This window comes from Phyllostomus hastatus, unplaced genomic scaffold (assembly GCF_019186645.2).
Source record: "Phyllostomus hastatus isolate PE091 unplaced genomic scaffold, TTU_PhHast_1.1 phas_contig_40, whole genome shotgun sequence".
Taxonomy (NCBI): domain Eukaryota; kingdom Metazoa; phylum Chordata; class Mammalia; order Chiroptera; family Phyllostomidae; genus Phyllostomus; species Phyllostomus hastatus.
In genome coordinates, this window is record NW_025333872.1 from 63,624,867 (window position 1) to 63,647,582 (window position 22,716).

At 38.0% G+C, this 22,716-nt stretch overlaps 2 protein-coding genes across 7 annotated transcripts in view; one reads left to right on the forward strand and one right to left on the reverse strand.

Annotated features, from left to right (window-relative positions):
• KPNA5 (karyopherin subunit alpha 5) overlaps positions 1 to 3,891 on the forward strand; it is a 50,296-nt gene extending 46,405 nt beyond the window's left edge. For all 5 annotated transcript variants that reach the window (XM_045844059.1, XM_045844058.1, XM_045844056.1 and 2 more), the window contains one exon: positions 518 to 3,891. In XM_045844059.1, the coding sequence (XP_045700015.1) occupies positions 518 to 705 (188 nt within the window). In that variant the 3' untranslated portion in view covers positions 706 to 3,891. The remainder of the gene's footprint in view (positions 1 to 517) is intronic.
• Positions 3,892 to 7,763: 3,872 nt separating this feature from the next.
• Positions 7,764 to 15,998, reverse strand: FAM162B (family with sequence similarity 162 member B). 2 transcript variants are annotated; one of them, XM_045843789.1, is made up of 4 exons: positions 15,776 to 15,998; positions 15,530 to 15,638; positions 12,240 to 12,348; positions 7,764 to 8,794 (listed from the first exon to the last, which is right to left on the reverse strand). In XM_045843789.1, the coding sequence occupies exons 1-4, from the start codon at positions 15,945 to 15,947 to the stop codon at positions 8,696 to 8,698; spliced, it is 489 nt and encodes a 162-aa protein (XP_045699745.1). In that variant the 5' UTR covers positions 15,948 to 15,998; the 3' UTR covers positions 7,764 to 8,695. The 2 variants fall into 2 exon arrangements, with proteins under 2 accessions (XP_045699745.1, XP_045699744.1); XM_045843788.1 differs by having other exon boundaries at positions 15,530 to 15,641.
• Positions 15,999 to 22,716: the final 6,718 nt, after the last annotated feature.

The window sequence follows — 22,716 nt, forward strand, 5'->3', positions numbered from 1 at the left end:
GGGATTGCTGGAGGTGGTGGGGGCTGTTGCTTGGAGGTCAGAAGAGTGGAAAAAACTAGGACAACTCTAACAGCACAAACAATAAAGCATATTTAAAAATAAAAATAAGTAAATAGAAACAAAGCAAAATATCAATAGCAGTAGAGTGAAATATTAAATTCAAATAAAAATGTTAAAAAAATAAAATGCTTGGGCCAGTAGGGGCAGAAAGTAATAAAAAATAAAATTGAGAACTGTAGAGGAACCAGACTTATTTGGGTAAAAATCACACAGTTAAGCAAGAGTGGAGTCTCTAATCTTCTTACTCCCAGGCCTGTGCTACTTCCTCTTACCAGACTGTCCCATAGGTTCATTTCTGAAGTAAAAGACATCAGTGGTAGCTACAGTATGTGCAAAAATTAGATAAAAATAACAGTCCCATTGCCAGTGGACTGATGGATGCTATTGATTCATTATTTTGATTAAATGCATGTTGAAACTTGAATAACAATTTTTATATATATGTTTTGAATAATAGGTCTAGATAAAATTGAATTTCTGCAAAGCCATGAAAATCAAGAAATTTACCAAAAGGCTTTTGATCTGATTGAACATTACTTTGGTGTAGAAGATGACGACCCCAGCGTTGTACCTCAGGTGGATGAAAACCAACAGCAGTTTGTATTTCAGCAGCAGGAGGCACCCATGGAAGGGTTTCAACTTTAACTTTGTGGAGAAAAAATTAATGGCCAATAAGGGTAGTTTTAGATATCTCTTTGTTACCATGTCAGTAGGAATGTTTGATGTGCTTTTATGTAGAACAGAAAAGAAGTTGATGCACTTTTAAAAGCAAAGCGAAAGTTTCCATTCAGCTGCAATCTTTCAGGATAGTTTTGATTTTTATTTTGATGTGCCTGTATTTATGTCTTTTATTGTTTTATCTATTTCTTAATCTATTTATGAATTAAATACATTGTGAAATTATTTATTAACTTAAGCTTGAAAAGGAGAACTTGGTAAAGTATTACATATGGTTCTGAATTTTTTCTAGCATCCTTGGAAACTGCATAGTGGCAGTACAGATTTATAACTGTATTTTGGCAGTAAGTCTGATGGGCCCAATCTCTACTAAATCTACCTCTATCTTGAAGCAAAAACAAAATAAAACAAAAGCTTCAGAAACATTGAATAGTGTAAAAGCTAAATTAGAGTGTGAAAATAATCTATTACCTTAAATTATAAATCACTGTGCTGTAGGTTATACTTTGCAAAAAAAATTATAACAAAAAATGCTATAAAATTTATTTATGAAACACAAGAAATATTGTACTGATAATCAATTAAAATGTGGCAGTTGTGAAGAGAGAAGTCATTCTTCATGTTGAACACATAAAAACTACTATACAACTTTAAATATTTATGTTTTTAACATATATAAATGCTATTAGTATATTTTGTAATTTGACCAAATGTGCTACCATTTTTGAAATAGTGTTTTATAATTTTTCACTCTTCGTTTTAAAAAGCATCATTTTAAGGGATGCCATCATGAATCTAAAGTAATGCTGCATAGCAAAAATAATACTGTAATTCTTTCTCTGATTTTTCAGAGCAGTAATTGTAAAGTTTCTTTTTCTGTTTAGTAATGAATTTAGGTACTTGAATGGCAAAATTGTCCCCAAAAAAGTCACCTTGATATGTGCTAAGGTTTATTAAATATACTTAATGTTTGGACACTAAAAGATGATATTAATGAAAATTGTGAAGAATTCTTTCATGTGGTTGAAAGGATTTTAGGATTTTTTTTTTTTTGGTAATATTCGGAGGGTCATTCTGCTGTTTGTTATCAATCAGTGCATTAAATTACATTTGTATCAGATTGGTCAATATAATGTATGTGTTTTATGTATTAAAGGCAAAACCTCTTCAAATAGAAACTTTTAAAAAAAGTTTCAATAGGAAAATTACATCTGTATTTATCTATGGATACACATATATATATGTGTGTGTTATGCTCACAGTAGTATACTTGGTAGAGTTTTCTAAGCAAAAGCTACTGTTGAACTCTGTCTTCTCATTTATAGTTATATTCAGGTTATTTACATTTCCAATTATATAACTAAAATATTTAAAAATTAGTTTACAACTCTTTTAAGATGGAAACTAAAACATTTTTGATATGATTCATAGTCTATTCTGTAAAGAAAGACTTCATTTATGATAGCATTTATAATGTTTCCACTGGAAATCAGAGGCATGTTACAAGAAGAAAATGTATATATGAGTACTTTTAAATAATATGACACTTTGTAAATTATATATCATGAAACCAAGCTTTTGGCAAGACACTAAAACCTACAGCTATGAAATACAGGTTTAACTGGTGTCCATAATGCTGACTGTATCTGCCAAACCTCTTTTATATTAAGTAGAGGATTGTATCTGTGCCCTTTTTATTGTAGTAAAAATTATGAAGTTTAATATAAAAGGTTCCTTTTGCATTATGTATGTTCAAAAGAACAGGGTGATTATATTAAAGATCAGCAAATTGATAGTGAATTTGTCAGATAAACACTTTTTTGTGGTATAGATGATTCTAAGTAGAAGGTGACAGGGTATTCCACTCTTTCTATTCAATTGAACTTAATAATGCAGCATAATTCATAAACTAGCCAGCTGTGCCTGCTTTTGAGGACCCTGTAGTCGCATTAACAAATCTCTAAGCCACGTCTTTTAAACAAATAATTCTTACAGAAGAAAAAATAATATATAGGTTTGTGCAAACACACATATGGAATGATCTGTGAGGGAAGGAGTTTTAAATTTTTGCCAATAAAATAAAAATTATATCTCTAAGTACAGATGTGACCATACTTTAAGCAAATATATGTAATTTCATGGATCTGTTACTTGGGTAATTAATTTGATTAGATTTGAATGCAAGAGAACAATGGTTGGGATCAGCTGTTGGTGTGGTGATTAGTTTATTGAAACAAGACTAGCAAATATTTTGTTCTTAATTTTTTTCCATATGACTACTCCCAAATGTACTATTTAAAATGCTCTATAGTCTTTTTTTAATTAATCTTCACTGACCCTTGTGGGGGAAAAGTGTTTTTAACTTGCTTTCCTAATATCATTATATTTGAATCCGAGAGAAACTGTGCCAAAAAAAAAAAAATTAAAAATTAAAACATGTAAAGGGGAACATATGTAAGATTAACATTAATGCAGAAATCAAGAAAACACTTGAGAGTCCTTTACATTTAGTTACATAAATTTAGTTTTGTCTGAATTTGAATTTACTAGTTAATCTATGCAATGTGCTTACTTGTTTTATATTTGTAAGTAACTTTTTTATCTGTAAGTTCTACTTTGAAAGGTGTTCCTAGGATTTAATTCTTAGTGTCATTTTGTTCATTACTGGTAGCATCAGAACAAGAAAACAAAAAATGTAATAAAATTTGGTGGCACAGAAATAACATACCATTTGGAAACTGTAAAACCTGTTTGCAGTTAAAGCTTGATTTGTTTGATGAAGGACTAAAAGCAGCATTACCTTTGCCTTCATATTTTTCTTCTCTTAAGGAGCATTATGGAAAAAGTAACTATCATACCAAGTCTTAATGGGTTTGTGTTGCTGTTCTAATTCAGCAATCTACCAGCTACTCTGTGAAACTGAAGTCTAAGTATTGTTAACCTTTACTCATTTTAGTTCACAGCATTACTGTTTTATTTAATGTGACATATAGGGAGCCAACCTGATAGGGCTCTAAAAGGATAATGCATCTTTAAGTTCTGGTTGGGGAGTGGGATGGGGGGATATTGTTGCCTAACTAAGTAAACCCACATTTGAACAGTATGCAATATTATGAAATGTTACAGCACTCTATTAAAAATAATAAAATACTATTTTACAGTTGCATTTATATGTGTCTATTTCATTTGTTCTCACTTAGATAATATGTATATGCCTAGCAGAGCAGAAACTAATGCTCTCATTGATTAAAATTCCATCCACTTCCTAAAACTAGTAAGACTGTAGCATATCTGCTCAAAGCAGTATATTGCTTATATTTTAGAATCTCTATATTTTGCCATCATAGGGAAAAAATCTAATTTATCTATGTATCTCAAGCCTTGACAGTTAGTGGACATTCACCTGTTTAATTGAGATCTTTTTCTTTTCTGCTATTTAAACCAGTACAATGCATTTATTTAAGGAGGAGTTTTAAACCTAAGAAATCAGAGGGTCTAACTTTCTTAATGTACTTTGGAACATAAGGTCACACAGCAGCCCAGCCTAAGCCTTCCTAACCTAGAGTTTTTATCTTCTTTTGTCACGTTTTTTTTGCTTTGGTTGGCCTCATTGCCTTCAGTATTTGACACTTGCTAATCAGAGGGTAGTGAAAGTAATTGGATCAGTTGTTTTCAGGGTTCAGTATACCTGGTAAGGCAGTCTGCAATTTTAGTGGCAAATGAATTACTAAAAACATTTGAAAAACGCAATGTACGGGTCCATAAACAGACTTCAATTTGCAGCAGAGTTCAGTCTCCCAGAAATCCCCAAGTCTACCGTTCAGTGTACGTACAGGATGACACTCCAACCGAGCCACCTGGCCAGGACATGGATAAATGCCCAGAACTGGAATTGCAGGGTCGAATGGTAGTCTTTTTGAGGAACCTCCATACTGTTTTCCAGAGTGACCGAGGATTCCCTTTTTTCCACATCCTCACCAGCACTTACTTGTTGACTTTTTAGTAACAGCCATTCTGAGCAGCCCCTGAGCAAACATGTCGATGTCAAATATTGTCTTCACTCCTCACAATAGCATTGCCAGACAGGGATATGTGTTACCTCCTGACCATACATTTATGGACAGTGTTAGTACCCACTCCAACATCAACCAGCGAACCTTTGGCATCCTGTCTTCCGTGAATTCATGCCTTCCAAACCTAGGTTCCACTGCTACAACCGAGGCTGTCTTGACCTGATTAACCAGTGGTGTCAAATGCTGTAGTTTCTGATTTGATGGCAGGCTCAACTTCATTTTTTCTCACAACTGCCTTTAACCCAGGGGTGTCACTTAACCGGGGGCCACATCAGCCTCGGGTTGCCTTCAAAGGACCAAATATAGAGCTCCTTGACCCTAGTTAAAGAGTAGTTATATTTATAGTCCTAAAATAACATTTGGCCCTTTGAAGGCAAACTCGAGCCTGATGTGGCCCCAGGTGAAAATGAGTTTGGCACCCTGGCCTTAATCAAAGCCCCAGATTCTCACCAACCTTGAGATTAAAGGTATATTGATTGTTTTCTGATACAGCCATTGGCTTTACTCACTGTTGCAGCTTGGACACTATTGTGTGTATGTCAAAGCCTAGCTGCTTGCAGGGCTTTCTACCCCAGGGTGACCATAGGTGACGCTGGGAACAAAGTGCATCCAAGTGCGGAAAGTCAGCCCTTGAGTCTAGCATCATCGGCTCTCAGCCACTAATTTGCCAGATTGCTGTTGAGGGTGCACAGGCCAATTCTGTAGTTGGATGCCATGGTATTCATTACCACGAGGATGATACCTTTTGATGCACTAAATCTTCTGCTAATATGTTGTGATCCTTTATCTCTAGTAATTCTTTTTCTCTTAAAGGTGTTTTCATTCGATGCTAATATAGCTACTGTAGCAATGTTTTGCTTAAGAATTGTCTGCTATATCTTCAACTCATTTTACCTTCAACTCTGTCGCTCTATTGTTTTAGTTGTGTACTTTGTATGCAGAATATTATTATTTTTAATACATTTTAAGTATTTTTATATTTACTTACCAGAGTTTGGTTTACTATTCTGACTACATCTGGATTCATTTTGACTGTGCTATTGTGTCCTATTTCTCTTGTATTTTTCCTTTTGTCTCTTTTTCTTTCTCTTTCAATTAGTCAAAAAGCAAGAAAGATGTTTTACAACCCCTACTTGTTTGAAAGTTCAAATTTTTCTAAGTTACCCTGGGGATTTTACCATATATGTTGAATTTAACAAAATCTCAAGTTGATACCTTTACATTCCTCTCATTGCAAGAATCTTATTTCTCTATAACTTACATGCTGTGCATTTTTTTCTGACCCAAAAGTTACTTTTAGAATATACACTCAATGTTTATTTTCACCTTTTTTCACTTGAATCTAATCATTCACTTCTCTCTCTCTCTCCATATATACATATAAAATTTTCTTTTACTGGTTCTGTTTCTGTGGTAGAACCCTAATTGTTATATCAGGCACATCACTGTCACCATAAAACCCTAGTTCAATCCTGTGACAGTATTAGCTTCTGGCTTCATGTGGATAGCCATCCTCTCAGCCTTTAGAGGCCTCTTGTTTTTGTCTGTTCTCCCTAGCATGCAAAACCCTAGGACAGCCAGATGCCCACTTGGCAAATAGCAGCCAACCTTAGATTGGTTTAATGTCTTGGATTTTCACTTTTTTTTTTTAAGATTTTATTTATTTATTTATTTATTTATTTATTTATTTTAGAGAGGGAAGGGAGGGAGATAGAGAGAAACATCAATGTGTGGTTGCTGGGGGACATGGCCTGCAACCCAGATATGTGCCCTGACTGGGAATCGAACCTGCGACACTTTGGTTCACAGCCCGCGCTCAATCCACTGAGCTACACCAGCCAGGGCTGATTTTCACTTTCTTATCTATAGCAAGGATCTTCCTTCTTTTCCCAACATTTCAAACAAGTGTTTTTAAAGATGCTCTAAAAATTATTCGGAATTTTTAGTTCAATACTAGATGACTTCTCTGGACATCTAATTTTCCATCTAACATGAAATGGGCACCATCATATTTACCCTTATAAACATTTTCTTTGAGTTATTCTCTAACATTTAGAATGTCCCAGGAGTCTTGAAGCAGGGTGCACAAGAAGACTTTCAAGGAAGCATACAGAGTAAGATATTTTTAAGAGAAGTGATGTCCAGATCTTTAAACTTGAATATATAGTCTTTCCTAAACTGATTTGTCTGAGAAAAGACTAGTGTGCTGGTTCTTTCTCACCTCTTTTCTTAATCAACTTTGTACTATTGTGCCAAAAGAAAGGACGGAAGGAAGGAGGGAAGGGAGAAAAGAAGGAGGGAAGGGAGAAAAGAAGGAAGGAGGGAAGGGAGAAAAGAAGGAAGGCAGGGAGGGAGGAAGGAAGGAAGGAAAAGGAAGAAAGGGTACTTGTTATCTTACTCATGCTTTTCTGGATTCTGAATCTTACTCATGCTTTTCTCTGTGTTGCAGAAAACTTCTGGGTGACAAAAGGGATAGTTTAGCAGTGGGTCCCTGCTGAGAGAGTTCCACGGGGGCAAAGCAGAGCAAGCTGGTGTGTGAAGAGTTAGAGCAGCGCCTTGGTTCACCCAAGGGGTGGGCGCACCAATGCTTCATGCCATCTCTGTCCTAGAGCAGCAATGCTTCATGCCATCTCTGTCCTAGAGCGGAATGCAGGAGTGAGACAACCATCACAGAAATGTGTGTTAACACTTTCATCTCCAAATCAAAGTCAGGCTTTTTCTAATGTAAAGTATAAGTTTGATCTGGCTCTTTAGTTTGACAATGAGGATCGGCCTTTTCCTTAAGGTTACAAAGCAGACATCCTCATTAAAATGAGGGAGCTAACTAGGTAGCTTCAGGGTTATGATGGAAAACGTGCAAGGTACATGTAATTACAATAAGCTGGAAATCATGTCATTTCAGCTACTTACATTGATGATTTAAAAATTATACAAATGACATACATGGTGATGTTTTAAACCCAATAAATTTAATTAAACACACAGATGCTAAATCAAAACTGCAAGAGGAGATACATAATTTTAAAAGCTGCTTTAGGGCTTAGTCAAATGAGTTTGAAGACCACTGACACCATTTTTTTCTTTAATGTTTGTGTTTTTAAAATTGCTTGTACAAGTACAGCCTTAGTACTTTCATAATTTTGAAATAGATTTTGAAATGAATAGTTCTTGGTTTATCAGAATTTTAAATTCTGTTCCATCTAGTTCCAAACTAATAAAAAGTAACTAGAGGGACTATCCAATTACCAAATACAGTAGAACGTGGGCTCAAAAATTAGATTTCAAAGACCCCTTAGTGATTTTAGTTCAACAACATTTGAATGACATGTACAGAATGACATTTTGGCATTATCTGTGATGACCAAAAACTGGACCAAATAGCCAGATAAATTGTGACATATTCATACGATGGAATATTATAGCACTAAAAGTAAATGAATTCATGTTACACATAACTTGTGGATACATCTCACAACATAATGTTGAGTATAAGAATCTATATCTGCAAGTGCATACTGTGTAATTCCATTTACATAAGGTCCAAAACTACTGTGTGGTGATAAAACCCACAATGACGGTTCTCTTTGGAGGGCAATGAAGAGCAGAGGGAAAAGAGGTTTCAGGGGCGCTGATGGTGTGCTGCCTCTGCACCTGGACAGTGGTTACGCAGGTGTGCTCACTATGTGAAATCTATTTATTGTGTACTTGTCTGAATGTATGTTTCAATAAAAGTTTACTAAAAGGTAAAAATACAGAAGGCATTGTGCTTCTTGACACTAGAATATGCCATGGCAAATATTTTGTTAAATATTCCATTTTACCTATCTTTTATTGTTGTGGATAATAGTGATGATATTCTGATCAATTCTTCATCACTCAGAGTATCATTTAGCCTTAGCCTGCGCAGCCAACGCAGCTTCTTCACGCCACTTAGCTTTCTTTGCCAGGTTCCAGCTTGTTAAAGATTCATGTCTTTCTACAGCCTGCAAAAAAAAAAAAAGCATTGTAACTCTTGAGAAAAAAATTGTGTTTTAGGTAGACATACATAGAAGAGATTCTGTGAAGAGGAGAAAAGTAATTTAAAACATCTATCATACATAGTATCCAAGAAAATGATGCTTTGGTATAGAAAAAAATTGCTTCAGTTGCTAGACTTTCAGTCAATAGGGCAGAAGGTATCAGAAATCTGCCCTACCCTCTCTGGGCACACATAGATAACGTTGGTGGATAAAAAGTAACAAAAATGTTAGCTCAAAATAAATAAAGGGAAATCCTCAGGTACCAGAAATGAAAAGAACTGAAAAGGCATGAATTGATGGGGGAATGAGAAGGACTGGAGCCAGGGCAGAAGGAAATGGTTTCATGCTGGGAGCGTTAGGAACAAATGCTGGCTTTAACAGCAGTGGCCTGGGAATGTAACCTCCATACCAACAGGAATGTCCAGGATTGGGATTTTGGGAATAGAGCTGAGCTACCAATAAAAAATTGGAAGTATCAGGAAATGAGATTTTAAAACTCCTCTCAGCAGCCATAGGAACTGGCAAAGAAAATAGGCATTTATCTGAGAAGGAAAAAACCACCAGTGAAAAGAAAAGATAATTAGTATCTTAATTAGGAAGAACTCTGGCTAGAAAATAGATCTGAGGAAATAATCTAAATGCAGCACAGAGATAAAGACACAAAAAAATAGAAAAGAGAAGAGATACAGAGAACTGAATTGGAAGTTGCAACATACATTCATAACATGTATGCAACATACATAATAGGTAGAGAGACACTAGATACACTGGGGGAGGGGCTGTATTTAATGTTATGACAGCTTCTTCAGAAGTAAGGGAAGTTGTATGAGGGGAGACCCAAAAAAGAGAATTTATTTATAAAAAATTGTGTATTTATTCTTACATGTTTAAACTTCAGTCACCTTTAAAGAACTCTCCTTCTGATGCAGAACACCTATCAAGATGTTTTTTCTACTGCTCAAACAGTTTTTGAACTTGTTGATTTTGATGCCTTTTAGTGCTTCTGCCATTTTTGGTTTCTCCTCTTTCACAATGGCAAAATGTTTCTCTTTGAGGACTTTTTCATCCAGGGAAACAAAAAAAAGTTGCTTGGGGTGAGATCAGGTGAATAGGGAGGCTGGAGCAGAGGGATCATGCTATTTTTGGTCAAAAACTGCGGAGTACTCAGTGTGCTGTGGGCAGGTGCACTTGTAGATCTGTGGAATGGGTAAACACACTGAAAGAGTCTTCAAAAAAATTCAATGAGGCCAAATGCAGCCTCTCACAACACCATCAGCTGGTACACTGATATAGATGGGTTCTTAGAACACTCACTTAGCAGGGAAGCCTGTAGTACAAAGGCCCACCCTCCAGGAGATAATTCTGATTTTGGGGGGCTCCCCCCTTGTAGATTCTCAGGCTAAAGAGCATACAATGTCCTAAGCAGAATAAATAAAAGTTTGACATTGGTGGCTAATATGCACCTCACAGTTCACATATCTAAAATAGAGGACTGTCATGCCAACAAGTTCTTTCTCCAGCCTTACCTCAATAATGGCACTATCATCCATCTAGTTGTTCAAGTCAAAAACCTGGGCTTTTGGGTTTCTTTGTTCCATTTCCTCACCTCTTCTCACTTTGAATTTATCACAAAGCTCTATTCTTTGTGCCTCCCCAAATATATTCCAATTTCTAACCTCCTCCTCCATCTGTCACAATCTTAGTTAAGGTAATTGCATTAACAACTCAAAATAAAAGGTGAATTGGAGAGAGGCAAGAGGGACAGCAGTCCCATCTTAGAAGATACTGCAATAAACCAGGCAACAGATCCGGGTAATACCAGGAGAGATGGTGAGGATGGGTCCAGTTGTGGATATATTTTCAAATAGAGCCAACAGGATCGATGACGTGTCATGACACTCATGAGCAGCTGGAAAGATGATAACGTACTAAGTAGCTGGGAGTGGCCATCGTGGATGGGGTGGTCAGTGAAGCTTTCTCAAAGGAGAATGAGAGGAAGCCATCTAAGCCAAGAACAAGGAAAGGGAGGAAAGCCCAGAGAGGAGGAGGAGTTTGGTGTGTTAAACAATAGAAAAGAACCAGTGTGGAGGGAACACAATGAGCAAAGAGAAGATGATATGAAATAAGGAGGGCCCAGACAGTCACAAGCTTCAACCTGTCATTTAACAGCCAGAAAACCATCAACCTGGTGGGCAGTCATTTTATCTAGGGTAGGCTAAAAACAAGAGATGGACAAAATGCTTTATTTCTGTTTAAGTGTTAGCCTGGCAAATATTTAAGAAATTTTCCAACTGATGAAAATAATTTCAAAGTATAAGTCCTTTGCCAAGATAAGATAATAGAAGTACATGGACATATACATAGCATCAGTAAGCTTAGAGACCCTAGTTCATATGTGAATCACGGGGCTCAAATGCTCTTGAAAACCTGGAAAGTAGAGAAAAACAGAATCATGGGAGTAGGCAAAATTACCATTGTAAATTACCATTCTCTGGGTACTAGCCCAGAGAATTAAGATGTATGGATCCAAGCAAAATATTCTGTGTATGCAGCAGTCAAAATCTAGTTCAAACTCTTAGTGCACTACTAAAACATAACATTCATAAACAAGAAGGTTCCAATCACACTCAAACAGGCTTAGTATCACAATGAATAGAGACACTAATAAACCGGACTGTGTCCACAGGACAGCTTCAAACAGAGGAAAGTTTTTAGGGATAGAGTAATTAAGACTGGAGAAGACTCATAAGGATGTATTAGATGTCTCCCAATATGCGTGGGGCTGCTATGCTTGGTAAAAAGTGGTAAGCAGATGGAAGGATCTGGGGAAGCAAAAAAAAAATTAGAGAAGAATGAATTAGCTCTTAATTTCACTCTGGAAACCACATACTGAAGATGGCAAGAAAAGCGTTTAGATACAGGATATAGACAAACCAGTCAGCCTTTGTGATTACTTCCAATTTTTGCATTTCAGAATTCTATGCAATAGCTAATTGAGTTCATAATTTAAGGAATGATCTAGTCTGGATAACTTTCATACAACAAAGTTCTTCTTGTGCAGATTTTTAATCAGGTAATACACTGTTCTGGGTTTTTTTGTTTTTGTTTTTGCTTATTTTACAAATGAAAACAAGCTTTTGTCCCTCCTGCTCATATAGTTAATTAGTTGACTCAAATTTCCATGAACAAGTTTATTTCCAGTGTAGCAGGATATATGTGCATGGCTCAAGGCATCTGAGACAACATTGTTCTTATGTTGAAAGAATAGCAATAGTCCTCAAATTGAGAAAGCTCATAATATTTCTTAAAATTCACTTCTATTTTTTCCCCACAATCCAAAGTGAAAACATACTGTACTTCTGTGTGTCTTTTATTTTAAAGTGTATCTTTATTTTAAAGAGGTACTTACCCTTTTGGCGGATGCTATCACTGCAAAACAGGCGATAATAGTGAGTCCAATCATTATGTAACAAGCTTTCACTCGAGCTTTGTTTCTTGCAGCATCTATCATTTCTGGCCTAAATCAAGATATGTATTCTGTTAATTATATTAAAGCAAGGTGACTTTCTGACTGGCATAATAGGCAAATATTTGTAATGTTAATATTCCAAAAATTTCCCTGAATGCAAATTATAGACATGAAAGACCTTAAAATGCTAGGTCATTATCTTATTAATTTCAAATGAACAGGTATTTATTTAGGTGTTTACTAATGTTAGCCACTGAGAAACCACAGTGTAGTATTTAGTTTCTAACTGCTCAAAATAGAACTACTTGGTATTACGGCCTGACTCTCCATCCTTTCCCCCTCCACTGATTGGGCGGTAAAAGTAAGAATTAAAGCCTTGCTATGTCTATGACTCACGTTCATTTTGTCCTTGTGGTCTTTGTTTTCAGTTTTAAACAGGCAGTTTTTTAAAACTCGTTTTCATCAATTTGTATTTTACTGGCCTCCCAATGTCTTCTTGTCACCTCCCATTGCATCGAAATTAAAGAGACTTTACAGAGACTCCATATTAAACAGACTTATGCATAAAGTAGTCTTATGCATTAACAAAGTTATATGCAAGTTGTCCAAAATTTTAGATATACTACTTACAAAGTAGTATTACAAGGCTAATTATGCTGTAAGCCTTTTATTTTGAAATCAACTTCAATAATTTGCAATAATATGAAGTGGCAGTTTACAGATAATTAAAAAGTGATTCTGGAGAATGTATTCAGCACTACATTTTCTTATCTAATGTCAGGTTTAAATAAAATGCAGTTACATTAAAAATTTCCTTAAAGACAAGTTGCAATTTCTTTTAAAAATGAAAAACTTGCCTTGGCTGGTATTGCTCAGTGGATTGAGTGTGGGCTGTGAACCACAGGGTTACCAGTTCGATTCCCAGTCAGGGCACATGCCTGGGTTGCAGGCCAGGTCCCCAATAGGGGGCATACGAGAGGCAACCACACATTGATGTTTCTCTCCCTCTCTTTCACCCTCCCTCCTCCTCTCTCTAAAAACAAATAAATAAAATCTTTTAAAAAAGTGAAAAACTTTTCTACTAGTTGAAAGAGCACAGAAAACCAATACCTAGCCTGTTTTCCTTAGATTTTAGGCAGATTGATGTAAGTTTTAAGATGTTAGTTGCAAATAGGTGAATATGAAGACATTATTAGATTATATTTGTTGTCAACTTTTGGTCCAGATGGAACCTAAAAGATCTAATCTTTTTTACCCATCCATCTGGCTTTGATCTACTATACTAAATTAGTTTAGCGCTGAAAGAACAAGAAAAAGGACAGTCTTTATTAAATATCATTAGTGGCTGGTACAACAATTATAGGTCACTTGGCAATTATATGTCTATTAAGAGCATAAAAAGTGAAAGCTGTTTACCCTGTAAGTCTAACACTTAGCACAAGAGGCATATCCCTCCTAGGTAATAATGCTTTTAAAAATTATACAAAATAAAAAAATGAAAAATATTCAAATACTTTCACATTTCTAATGCAAAACTATAATACTTTTCATAAGCATCTTGTTTAAAGTTAAATTTCCCTGTTTGGTGTTGCAGAGTGAGGGGGGTATATGGGGACTAAATGATAATTAAAAATAATAATAATAAATAAAAGATTGAAAGTTAAAAAAATAAAAAGAAAAAAAATTCCTGTTTATAATACTACTTTTAACTGTGATCCTGAGGAAATTATTTCTATAAAATGGGTCCTCACACATACAGATATGTTAATGCAATACTGGGACTAGTGCCTCTTTTTAAACTAAATTAAATTAAATCTCCCACCCCAACACTATTTATCCCCCTAATCCCTTCTTGCACCTCCAGGGCCTAGTTTACAATAATGCTGGTTCTTTACATTCTTGATTACTTTGTTTACAGCACTAGAACTCAAATACCCCCAAATTGGAGGGCGATGTTTTAGCTTGCTGAGGCTAATTTCTTCTTTGGGCTGTCTGCAGTTTGGAGTGTATAGATCTCAAAAAATTGTTTTATAATATTTTAAAAACTCTGTGGATGGATAGATGCTGAAAACACATTTTATATTTCATGCTATTTCAAAATTTAATCTATTCTTCATTGAATAATTTCATCCAAGAAAGGAGTGTTTGAGAATTCATTATTGAGTGGACATTTTTCAGCACGTTTTATTTTTTCATTTAATTAAGATGTTTTTGGTGACTTGTAAGCTAATAAGCAATGAAAGTGTAGGTAATATGTTCAGAACAAGATGTACGCCCAGGTTTCATTATCTATTCTAAAAGGAATTGATTATATTGTATAAAGATAACATACTGTCCATCTTAAGTTCTTATTTGATGTTATAGTTCTAGTCTACTTTAAAAAGCAATTTAAAAAGTATTGGATTGGTTTTATTCTTAGTTTCCTTCCCTTTTCACCCACTACCTCGCAAAAATGCTGCGTTGTGTTGCTTTGCATAGACTGAAACTGCAGAAAGAATAGTTTACTTTTCTTTAGTTTACATTTATTTAAAAAAAAAACAAAACAGGCTGCATTTACCCTGGAGATGTGGTTGTCAGCTTGTTTTATCACTTCCAGAACCTTTTACTTGGGTTTGGGATGGTGAAGAAGCCAGCGACGCTCGCGTCCAAGCCCGATTAGAGCCAGTGCCCCGAAGGCCGTAAAGCCACCACGCACGCCAGGCGTCCGCCACCCCAGAAAAGGAGGTCGCACGGGTGCTGCCCCTTCCCAGAGATTTTCCAGCCCACACATGGGCCACGATCGTCCCTTGGGTGTTGCAGGGAACCGCCAGCCGCCCCCGCCCCCGGAAGCCCCAGTAGCCTCCCTGGGTACAGACGAGGACCGCGCCTTCTTTTCGGTCTGAGAGCTTCGGATCCTCAAGGCCGGGAGCTCTCTGAGAGCTCGCGGGGGGCTGGTGTCTGAGCTTTGGGGGTAGTGCTTACTGAATTTCTGGGTTTTCACGCAACTTCAGCAATCTCCCGGTAAGCTTAGCTGCCCACTGTTCAGTCAGGGAACTTGACATTTACCCGAGTGGGGGGCGTAGGTAAATTCCTTAAAATAGTAGGTGTTAGTGCAAGGACTGTGTAGCACTAAGGCGGCCTCCGTTCCAGGGCGCGCCCAGGTCGGGTTGTGGATGGACCCCGCACCCCTCCAAGCCTGGGCCGGACCCTCCCCGGCGCGAAACTCCGGTCGCGGCACAGAGCACACTTACGGGACTCGAGGCGGGATGTCCTCCATTGCTTTGAAACGCCCGGTCCACAGCAGGATTTTCTTGTCGAATTGGGAAGGCTTGTGTTCGGCGGGGACCCTGTGAACCTTCCCTGCTGTGAAAGTGGCAGAGATGGATGGAAGAACCGAGACAGCCACAGCACAGCAGATCAGCGCGTGTTCACGCCTAGAACCCCAGCCCTGGCTCCTCGCCCGCCCTGCCCCAGCCCTCTTCCCAAGCCTGGCTCACCCGGACCCTGGGGCCCAGAACCGCTGGGGGTCCCGCTGCTGGAGTAGCGGGGTAGACCCTGGAGACGAAGACCCGCGACCCGCCTTCGTGCGGCTTCTCGAAGAGCCCCCGGGGCGCAGCGGAGGATGCGCCCCGAGAGGAGGCGCAGGAGGCTCCCGGAGACAGCCAGCATGCTGCGCCCTGCTCCCGCGCCTGCAGCCGCGAGTCGGACCAGAGCACTAGCTCCCCGCACCCCGGTCCCAGTCCGCGCGCTCCCTGGGGAACTGCGAAGCGCAGCTGGAGCCTCTGACGCACGTACAGTCGGCTCCCGGTCCGCCCCCCTAGCCCGCCCCACCCGGGCCAGCGACCCGGGACTGGGGCGTCTCGACCCTAGAGGCAGATTCCCTTTGCAAGCTGGGCCCAGGGAGCGGCCTGCCTCTGTTTGAAAACTCTCAGCGCTTAGACTCACCATCTGTTTTCAAAGACTCATGTAAAGGCGAGTATTTCTTTGTATTGAATAGAAACGTGTTTCTATCAGGCTTTCACCCTTTGGTTCCACTTTTTGGTATACAAGGACACACTAAACGCAAGTACAGGACACTGCAAATGTTTGCCAAGTAAGTGTAATGACAGGCACACGCTTCTGATTTCGAGGTTAGTTCCTCGTCCCTTCACTCCCGTGCCCATGCTTTTTGTCCTTTCCAGGCAACACCCCCTAAGTTGTTACAATTGTTTTCCTCCGCCTCTCAGTAAGACCACAGATTCCCCAAACTTGTTTCAATCTGAGCCTTTCTTTTACCTTCCGCCATCTTCCCTCTGCGAAAAGCAGGGCATATCTATCCACTGTTCTGTGGTGTCTAAGTGGCAACAGGGACTCAGAAGAAGGGCTTGTGGAAAAGCTGTCTGTACTGAAGGAATTTACTTACTCCTGTTGCAGAGACAACAGGCCCCAGGCAGGTGAAAGTGCTCTGGAGACCCCGACCAGGCCCAGCCTACCCTCTTCTTGTCCACTGTCGCTGAGACTTCTGCACCTAGGCATTGCCTTACAACTTTCACTTGGATCTCCAGATACGCTTTTTTTTTCTTAGTAACTATAGTGTCAGGCCCTTGAAAACAAGATCTCTGTACCTGTACGTGTCTTTCACAGAATGATGTTTAACAAAAGAAGACAGAGTCTTACCTCTGTAAAGAAATGTGCATTGAGCGGAGTCATTGCAGAAAAAACGCGGGCTTTGCCTTCGTACCGAGGTTGAAAACTCCTGATCTGTGACTTAAGTGTTGCATGATCATGAACAAATCATTTACACCATCAATCTCGGTCTCATTCGTAAAACAAGGATTACTATCTCTTAAGTTCATTCATGCAGTGCCTACAAAAAACCTACTATATGCCAGCCATTCTCAGAGCAGGACAGAACCGTGAGCAATGCAAAGTGGGGATTAATAGAGGAAGAAAAAAAACAGGATTTAAAAAAGTAAGCAGGGGTGCTGTGGAAGCTATTTAGAAAGGATGGTTAGGGATCCTTCTCTGAAACGTGCCTGGCTCAAAACAGCACTTCGAAAATGTATGGTTTCTTTCTTTTCACATTCTGTTGTTTGTTTAACTAGTCCCAAAACACAAAGGCATTTTAATTCATGACATTTTTTGTGGGGAACTGTAGGAGACTGAGCTCCCTGACTGTATGGATTCCTCGGGCTTTAGCTGAAAATTTGGCATTTAGCAGATACTTCATTTGTTAAATAAATGAGTACATGAATGCAAGTCTTCAATAGTAAACTGGACTCTCTGGGCTAGTTTCAGAAAAGACTGAAACACCTGAGGACTTGCTCCACAATGAACTGAGAGAATGCCTGCCTGATGGAGAAGGCTGCCATACACAGTATTTGATTGTTCCAGGAATATGCTACTTGACAGTTATTCAAATGTGGTATTTTTCCGTTATTCAAATGTGTTATTTTTTCTTTTAATACTTTATTTTTCTTCATGTTACTGAGAAGAAATATCCATATAGGTAGAGGAAAACATCTCCGGGAGACAGCCAATCATTATTAATAGTTCACTAAGGAATATAAAACTAGCTAAATAAGTTTATTTCCCTGGAGAGATCCAAATGTTAGGCATCTACACGTGATTTTCTATCTCACGTTTTTCTAACATGGGAGGACAGGCACGAGGATAAGGGCTTCTGTTATGAGAGAAAGGGCAATTTACATTCTAGTCTCTATTCCTGATGGGATTAAAATATCACTATTTGGCAGAGAACTACATTTAAAAATTACAGCTGCGTGAGAGATGTTTTCCTTAGTTCTAGAATTGGAACAAGTTCAAAAGAGACTTGAATCAATTTCTAATAAAAGAAAAAGCTAATTGTATTACATTATCCTTCCCTTTCCCTTGCCCCCTTCCCTCTTCCTCCTCTTCCACCAGAATAGCTCATTTATTCATTGAGTGTCTCCTATGTTCTGGGCACTCTTCTAGGCTCTGAGGTTGCAGCAGGTAGGCACACAAAAATCTTTGTCCCTCACAACATTTATTATTCCATGGTGTTTTCAGTTTAACTATTCTGTACTGTATTGTTTTTCAATCCTATGGTCCATCTGATTTCTGTATAGTATTTTCAGTTTTGTTCCTTCAAGACTTGTTTTTGATTAGTATGGTTTGTGTTTCCATTTCTCAGAGTAAATTAGTTACTTCTTAAGGTATACTGTTATAACTAGGAATACATTTTAAATAAAGTCATTATGTAGATTGAGTGGAAAGTGTGGATCATTTTAAAATCACTATTATTTTTTATTATTAAAAGATACCATGTACTTGACATGCGCTAAGGCAGGAAATACAAAGATTGCTGCAGAGTTGTCCCTGAGAAGCTCCAGTCTGGCTGGGATATTCCCTCATCAGGAAATGCCTTGCTCCATCCAAGAGGATGGGCTGGGAGGGGCCCTAACTAACTTGTTGTCCAAACCCCTACTTGTCTCTCTTTAGGGGAAGTTCTAAAGTGACAGTTCACTGCAGACCCAGCTTGTAGTTGTCTCCAGGACTTGTGGCAACCTTAGCAGTGGGAGGTCTAGGCCAGGGCCAGCCACTTGCTGGTGCTAAGCATGGGCTTAGGACACCAGCAGAAGCTGAACATGAGATCTCAAAAACTATTAGTGAGTTCCTACACACAGATCTTCAAGTTATTCCTCTTAATTCCCATTTTCATTGTTTTCATTGTAGCTCAGTCTTTTATTCTCTTTGAACCATCATATTATCATGATCTTCAAAGTATTTCCCCACCTCTGGTCAATTCTTCCTCCAATCCTTGTTCTGCCTAGACTTCAAAGACAGTTTTCTAAAACAATCATGTAAAACTTTCATGGTGCCACTCTCTTTTTTATTCCTTCTCTTTCCCTGCAGCTATATCCTTAACCACAGACCACAAAAATAACTGAAAAAAATCATGATGAGCCAGGAAGAACTCTTCCCAAGCCTCCTGCTTTGGTATTTTGTAAGGTCTGATTCAAATTTTCTACCCTGTCATGTCCCTAGACCAGTGATGTTCAGTGATGTGCTGTAAGAGTTTTTAAAACACACAAGTAATACTTGACTATTCAGTCAGGGGCACTGACTACTTTTGCCTTAGATAGTGAAATAAAAAAAGTGACAACAGCCAGCATAACAATAGCTGTTTGGTGTAAACAAATAAAAATTATGCCTATTTTTGTTGTGCCACAGAATTTTAGTAATTAGTTAATATGTGCCATGAGATGAAAAAGTTGAAAACCACTGTCCTACATAATTAAAATGGCACTAGCCACAGATTGGTAGGTCACACTGAATTTCTCTATGCTAATGGTGATGCTAGAAGCTATCACCTAGCATCGCGGTTTGTTTAGTTCTGGATCGGACAGCTGGGTAAGCGCTGCGTGTGTGACCAGTGCTCATCAGGGCGCTGCCGAGTTCTGACTGGTTGAGTTAGCTGCTGTCTCATTGTTATAGACATTAGTCTGAGAAATGCATGCAGAAGAAAAGAGGTTAGGTTTACTGCTCCCTGCAGTGTTCAAAGTCTTATGTTTTCCATACTACGTAGCTTTTATTTGTTCTAGAAATAGCAAATATGAAATGCATGCATATTTATGAAGTACTGTTTTATGCAAACTGCCTTCAGTACAGTGAAGAGGCATCTGCAATGGCCCCCAATGATTGATTTCAAACTCCAGAGTCCCTGCTAACCATATTGCATGACAAAGTTAGCATTTTGTGGTCCAAAGAACTAGTAAATCTGCTGTATACTTTTCATCCTTGAGGCACAATAAGGACTTTACTTGGTTCAATTCTGCATGCTTCAGTAGAATTCTATGGTGACTTGCTGCTACTTCTCCAGCTCCCAGGCCCACACTGCTCTTCACATACACATGTGCATTCGCATACACATAGGAAAGGGGACTTGCAAAATCAACCACACCCACTATAAGTGTACAATATAGCACCCTTCTTTCACAAGCATGATGTGAATGATGCCACCCCAAATTCCCTTAAAACAATGACCTCTTATCTTACATGTGTTTATACAATTCTTCTTCGGCTTCTCTTAGCTGTTTGTCTCTCTCTTAGCTTATATGCTCATATTTTCTCAGAAATTGGGAACTGGCCTATTTGAATGTGTTGCCTGTTCAGGGATAAAAAAAGACCCCAACTTATTAGAAAAATTTCTTTTTCTCTTTCAGACCTTTTTACTTGGGATTGCTCATACTGATTTCTAATTTTCAGTGTGAAATATACTTATATTGAGACAGACCTAAGTTAAAAAGTTGAGATTAAGTTGTTTTTTGTTTTGTACATTTCCACATTTCCCATTATATCACCATTTACTAATTAAAACGTAACCATTATTTATGATAGTTATAATGAATATTTATAAGAGAATTTCTTAAATATAATTACCAGGGCACTAGTATTACAAATCACCTAAATTATCAGAGTTCTCCAAGAAGCGGTCTGGGTTGGGTTAAAAAAACAAAATCTATGTGAATTTTTTAAGGCCAAATTGGTAAACCTAAAAGACAGAATGTGAAATAGGGGAAAAATAATTGATTTCTTCATTTAACCAGAAAATGTAGATTAAATATGTATTACTACATATCCAAGAGTTATCCCTACTAAGCTATCCAAAAATCAAGCATTAAAAATATGTAAAATAACTGTTTCCTTGAATGTATACCCAATTTTTATGTCTTATGTGTACTTGGACTAAATACTAACTCTAAAACAAAAGCATTTATGACATTGACATGATGACACGTATTATTCAGTAACACAGTTCTGTTTAGATCATACTAAAAAGATTAAATGAGATGGGATGTACATACCTAAGTGTTAATTAGTGTTTGCTTCTGCTACAACCATTATGTTCTGAGATTGAGGTGCTTCGTAGCTTCCTCTAGTAGACATCTAAACTCTTGGCAGCTAGCTCATGAAGAGCTAGGCTGTTCGAAGAGGCCATTAAAGAAGTGCTCACAGCACTTGGTAGTTATGCAAGTGTTTTATGAAAAACTGAACTGTGAGGTCACCTTTATGTATACTATCGCAATTGCCTTTATAGAATAAATTTGACTACACATAAGTGAAAAATATCCTGCCTCATCGAGTAATTGGCTGTAATTAACCATAAGATGAATCTTAACCACAATGTACAAAATGCACAAAAATACGCAAAAAATGCACAAAGAATACTGTGAAATATTAGCAAAAAATTAATCATATGTGAATCATATAATAAAATACAAAAAGAAAAATGTTAAAGTCAGTAACAGTTCCCTAAATACAGACTTATGGCTACTATTCTAACTGTAGAATATTGTGGTATTTGAGGAGGCCAAATAAATGATACCTCTATTTCCTGCCAATTTTAAACCAATTGAGAAATAAAAGAGTTTGCTGACTGGAGACTGAAGTTTTACCTGTATTATTCATAAAATTGATTGGAGTGTATGGCATCCACAAGGCAAGTGGACTTCTTAATACAGAAGCCAATAATTAGGTAGACTGGCTCATTAAATCCTAGACCACCTGGACTTGCCAAAGTCTCGACTGTGCACGAGAGTTGGCATGTGAGGTAGATATTCTGAACTTTCCTTAAAATTAAACTTGCCTCTTTCTCTGAGGTCAGGTCCATTTTCAGATGAGAGCCTGCTAAAGAAGGGAGCATGTGGTCAGTTTCTCTTCTACCATTTCCCCACCTTGTACTTCTCTTGGTGCTCTGACTGGCTCTAACTCCTCGCCCTTTTCACTAGTCCTCTAGGTATTCTTTCAATTTGGAAATGAGAAAGTTTGGGAGAAGAGGAAAAGCACAAGAAAAGTCTCGCTGAACAGATTCTTTTGGGATCTGATGTTGGCACTCTCTGTCTTTGATGGCTGTTACCAAATGACTCTTTTTCCAAGAGGGAAGTTGCTTTGTGTAGGCTCCTGGGAATACCCTCCACCCCCTCCCACCACGTCAGTGGAGTTAGAGCTTGCTGGATATGTCTCTGCTTTGCTGCTTTAATTACAACCTTTTGCATTTAAATTTCACAGTCATGGGTCAAACTCTAGGCTGCATGTGTCAAGTTCTCCAAATGGTTCTTTCAAAATTTCACTCCTTTGGTTTGAGATGAGAGAAAAGAACCTCTTCTTCCCCATTCCACTCTCCTGGCTTTTCCAGCATCTTAAGTATTCATAGGTAAGTGATGATTCTGTGTTTTTTGAGTGCGACAGAATCCGTTTTAATTTGTCTGAACTGCATATTTTATTAAGGATATTATAAAGCTCATGGTATCATGGGAATGCTGGAGGACTGGACTCTTAGCTGAGATTTCAGTAAATACACTTGGAACCACGCACAGAATTGGCCTAGTGGGAGCTCTGCCTCCTACTGCTCAGGAGCTCTGTTCTGGTTGGGCAGCTGTTGACCCCAGAACATGTTGCCTCTTCCCAACTCTCC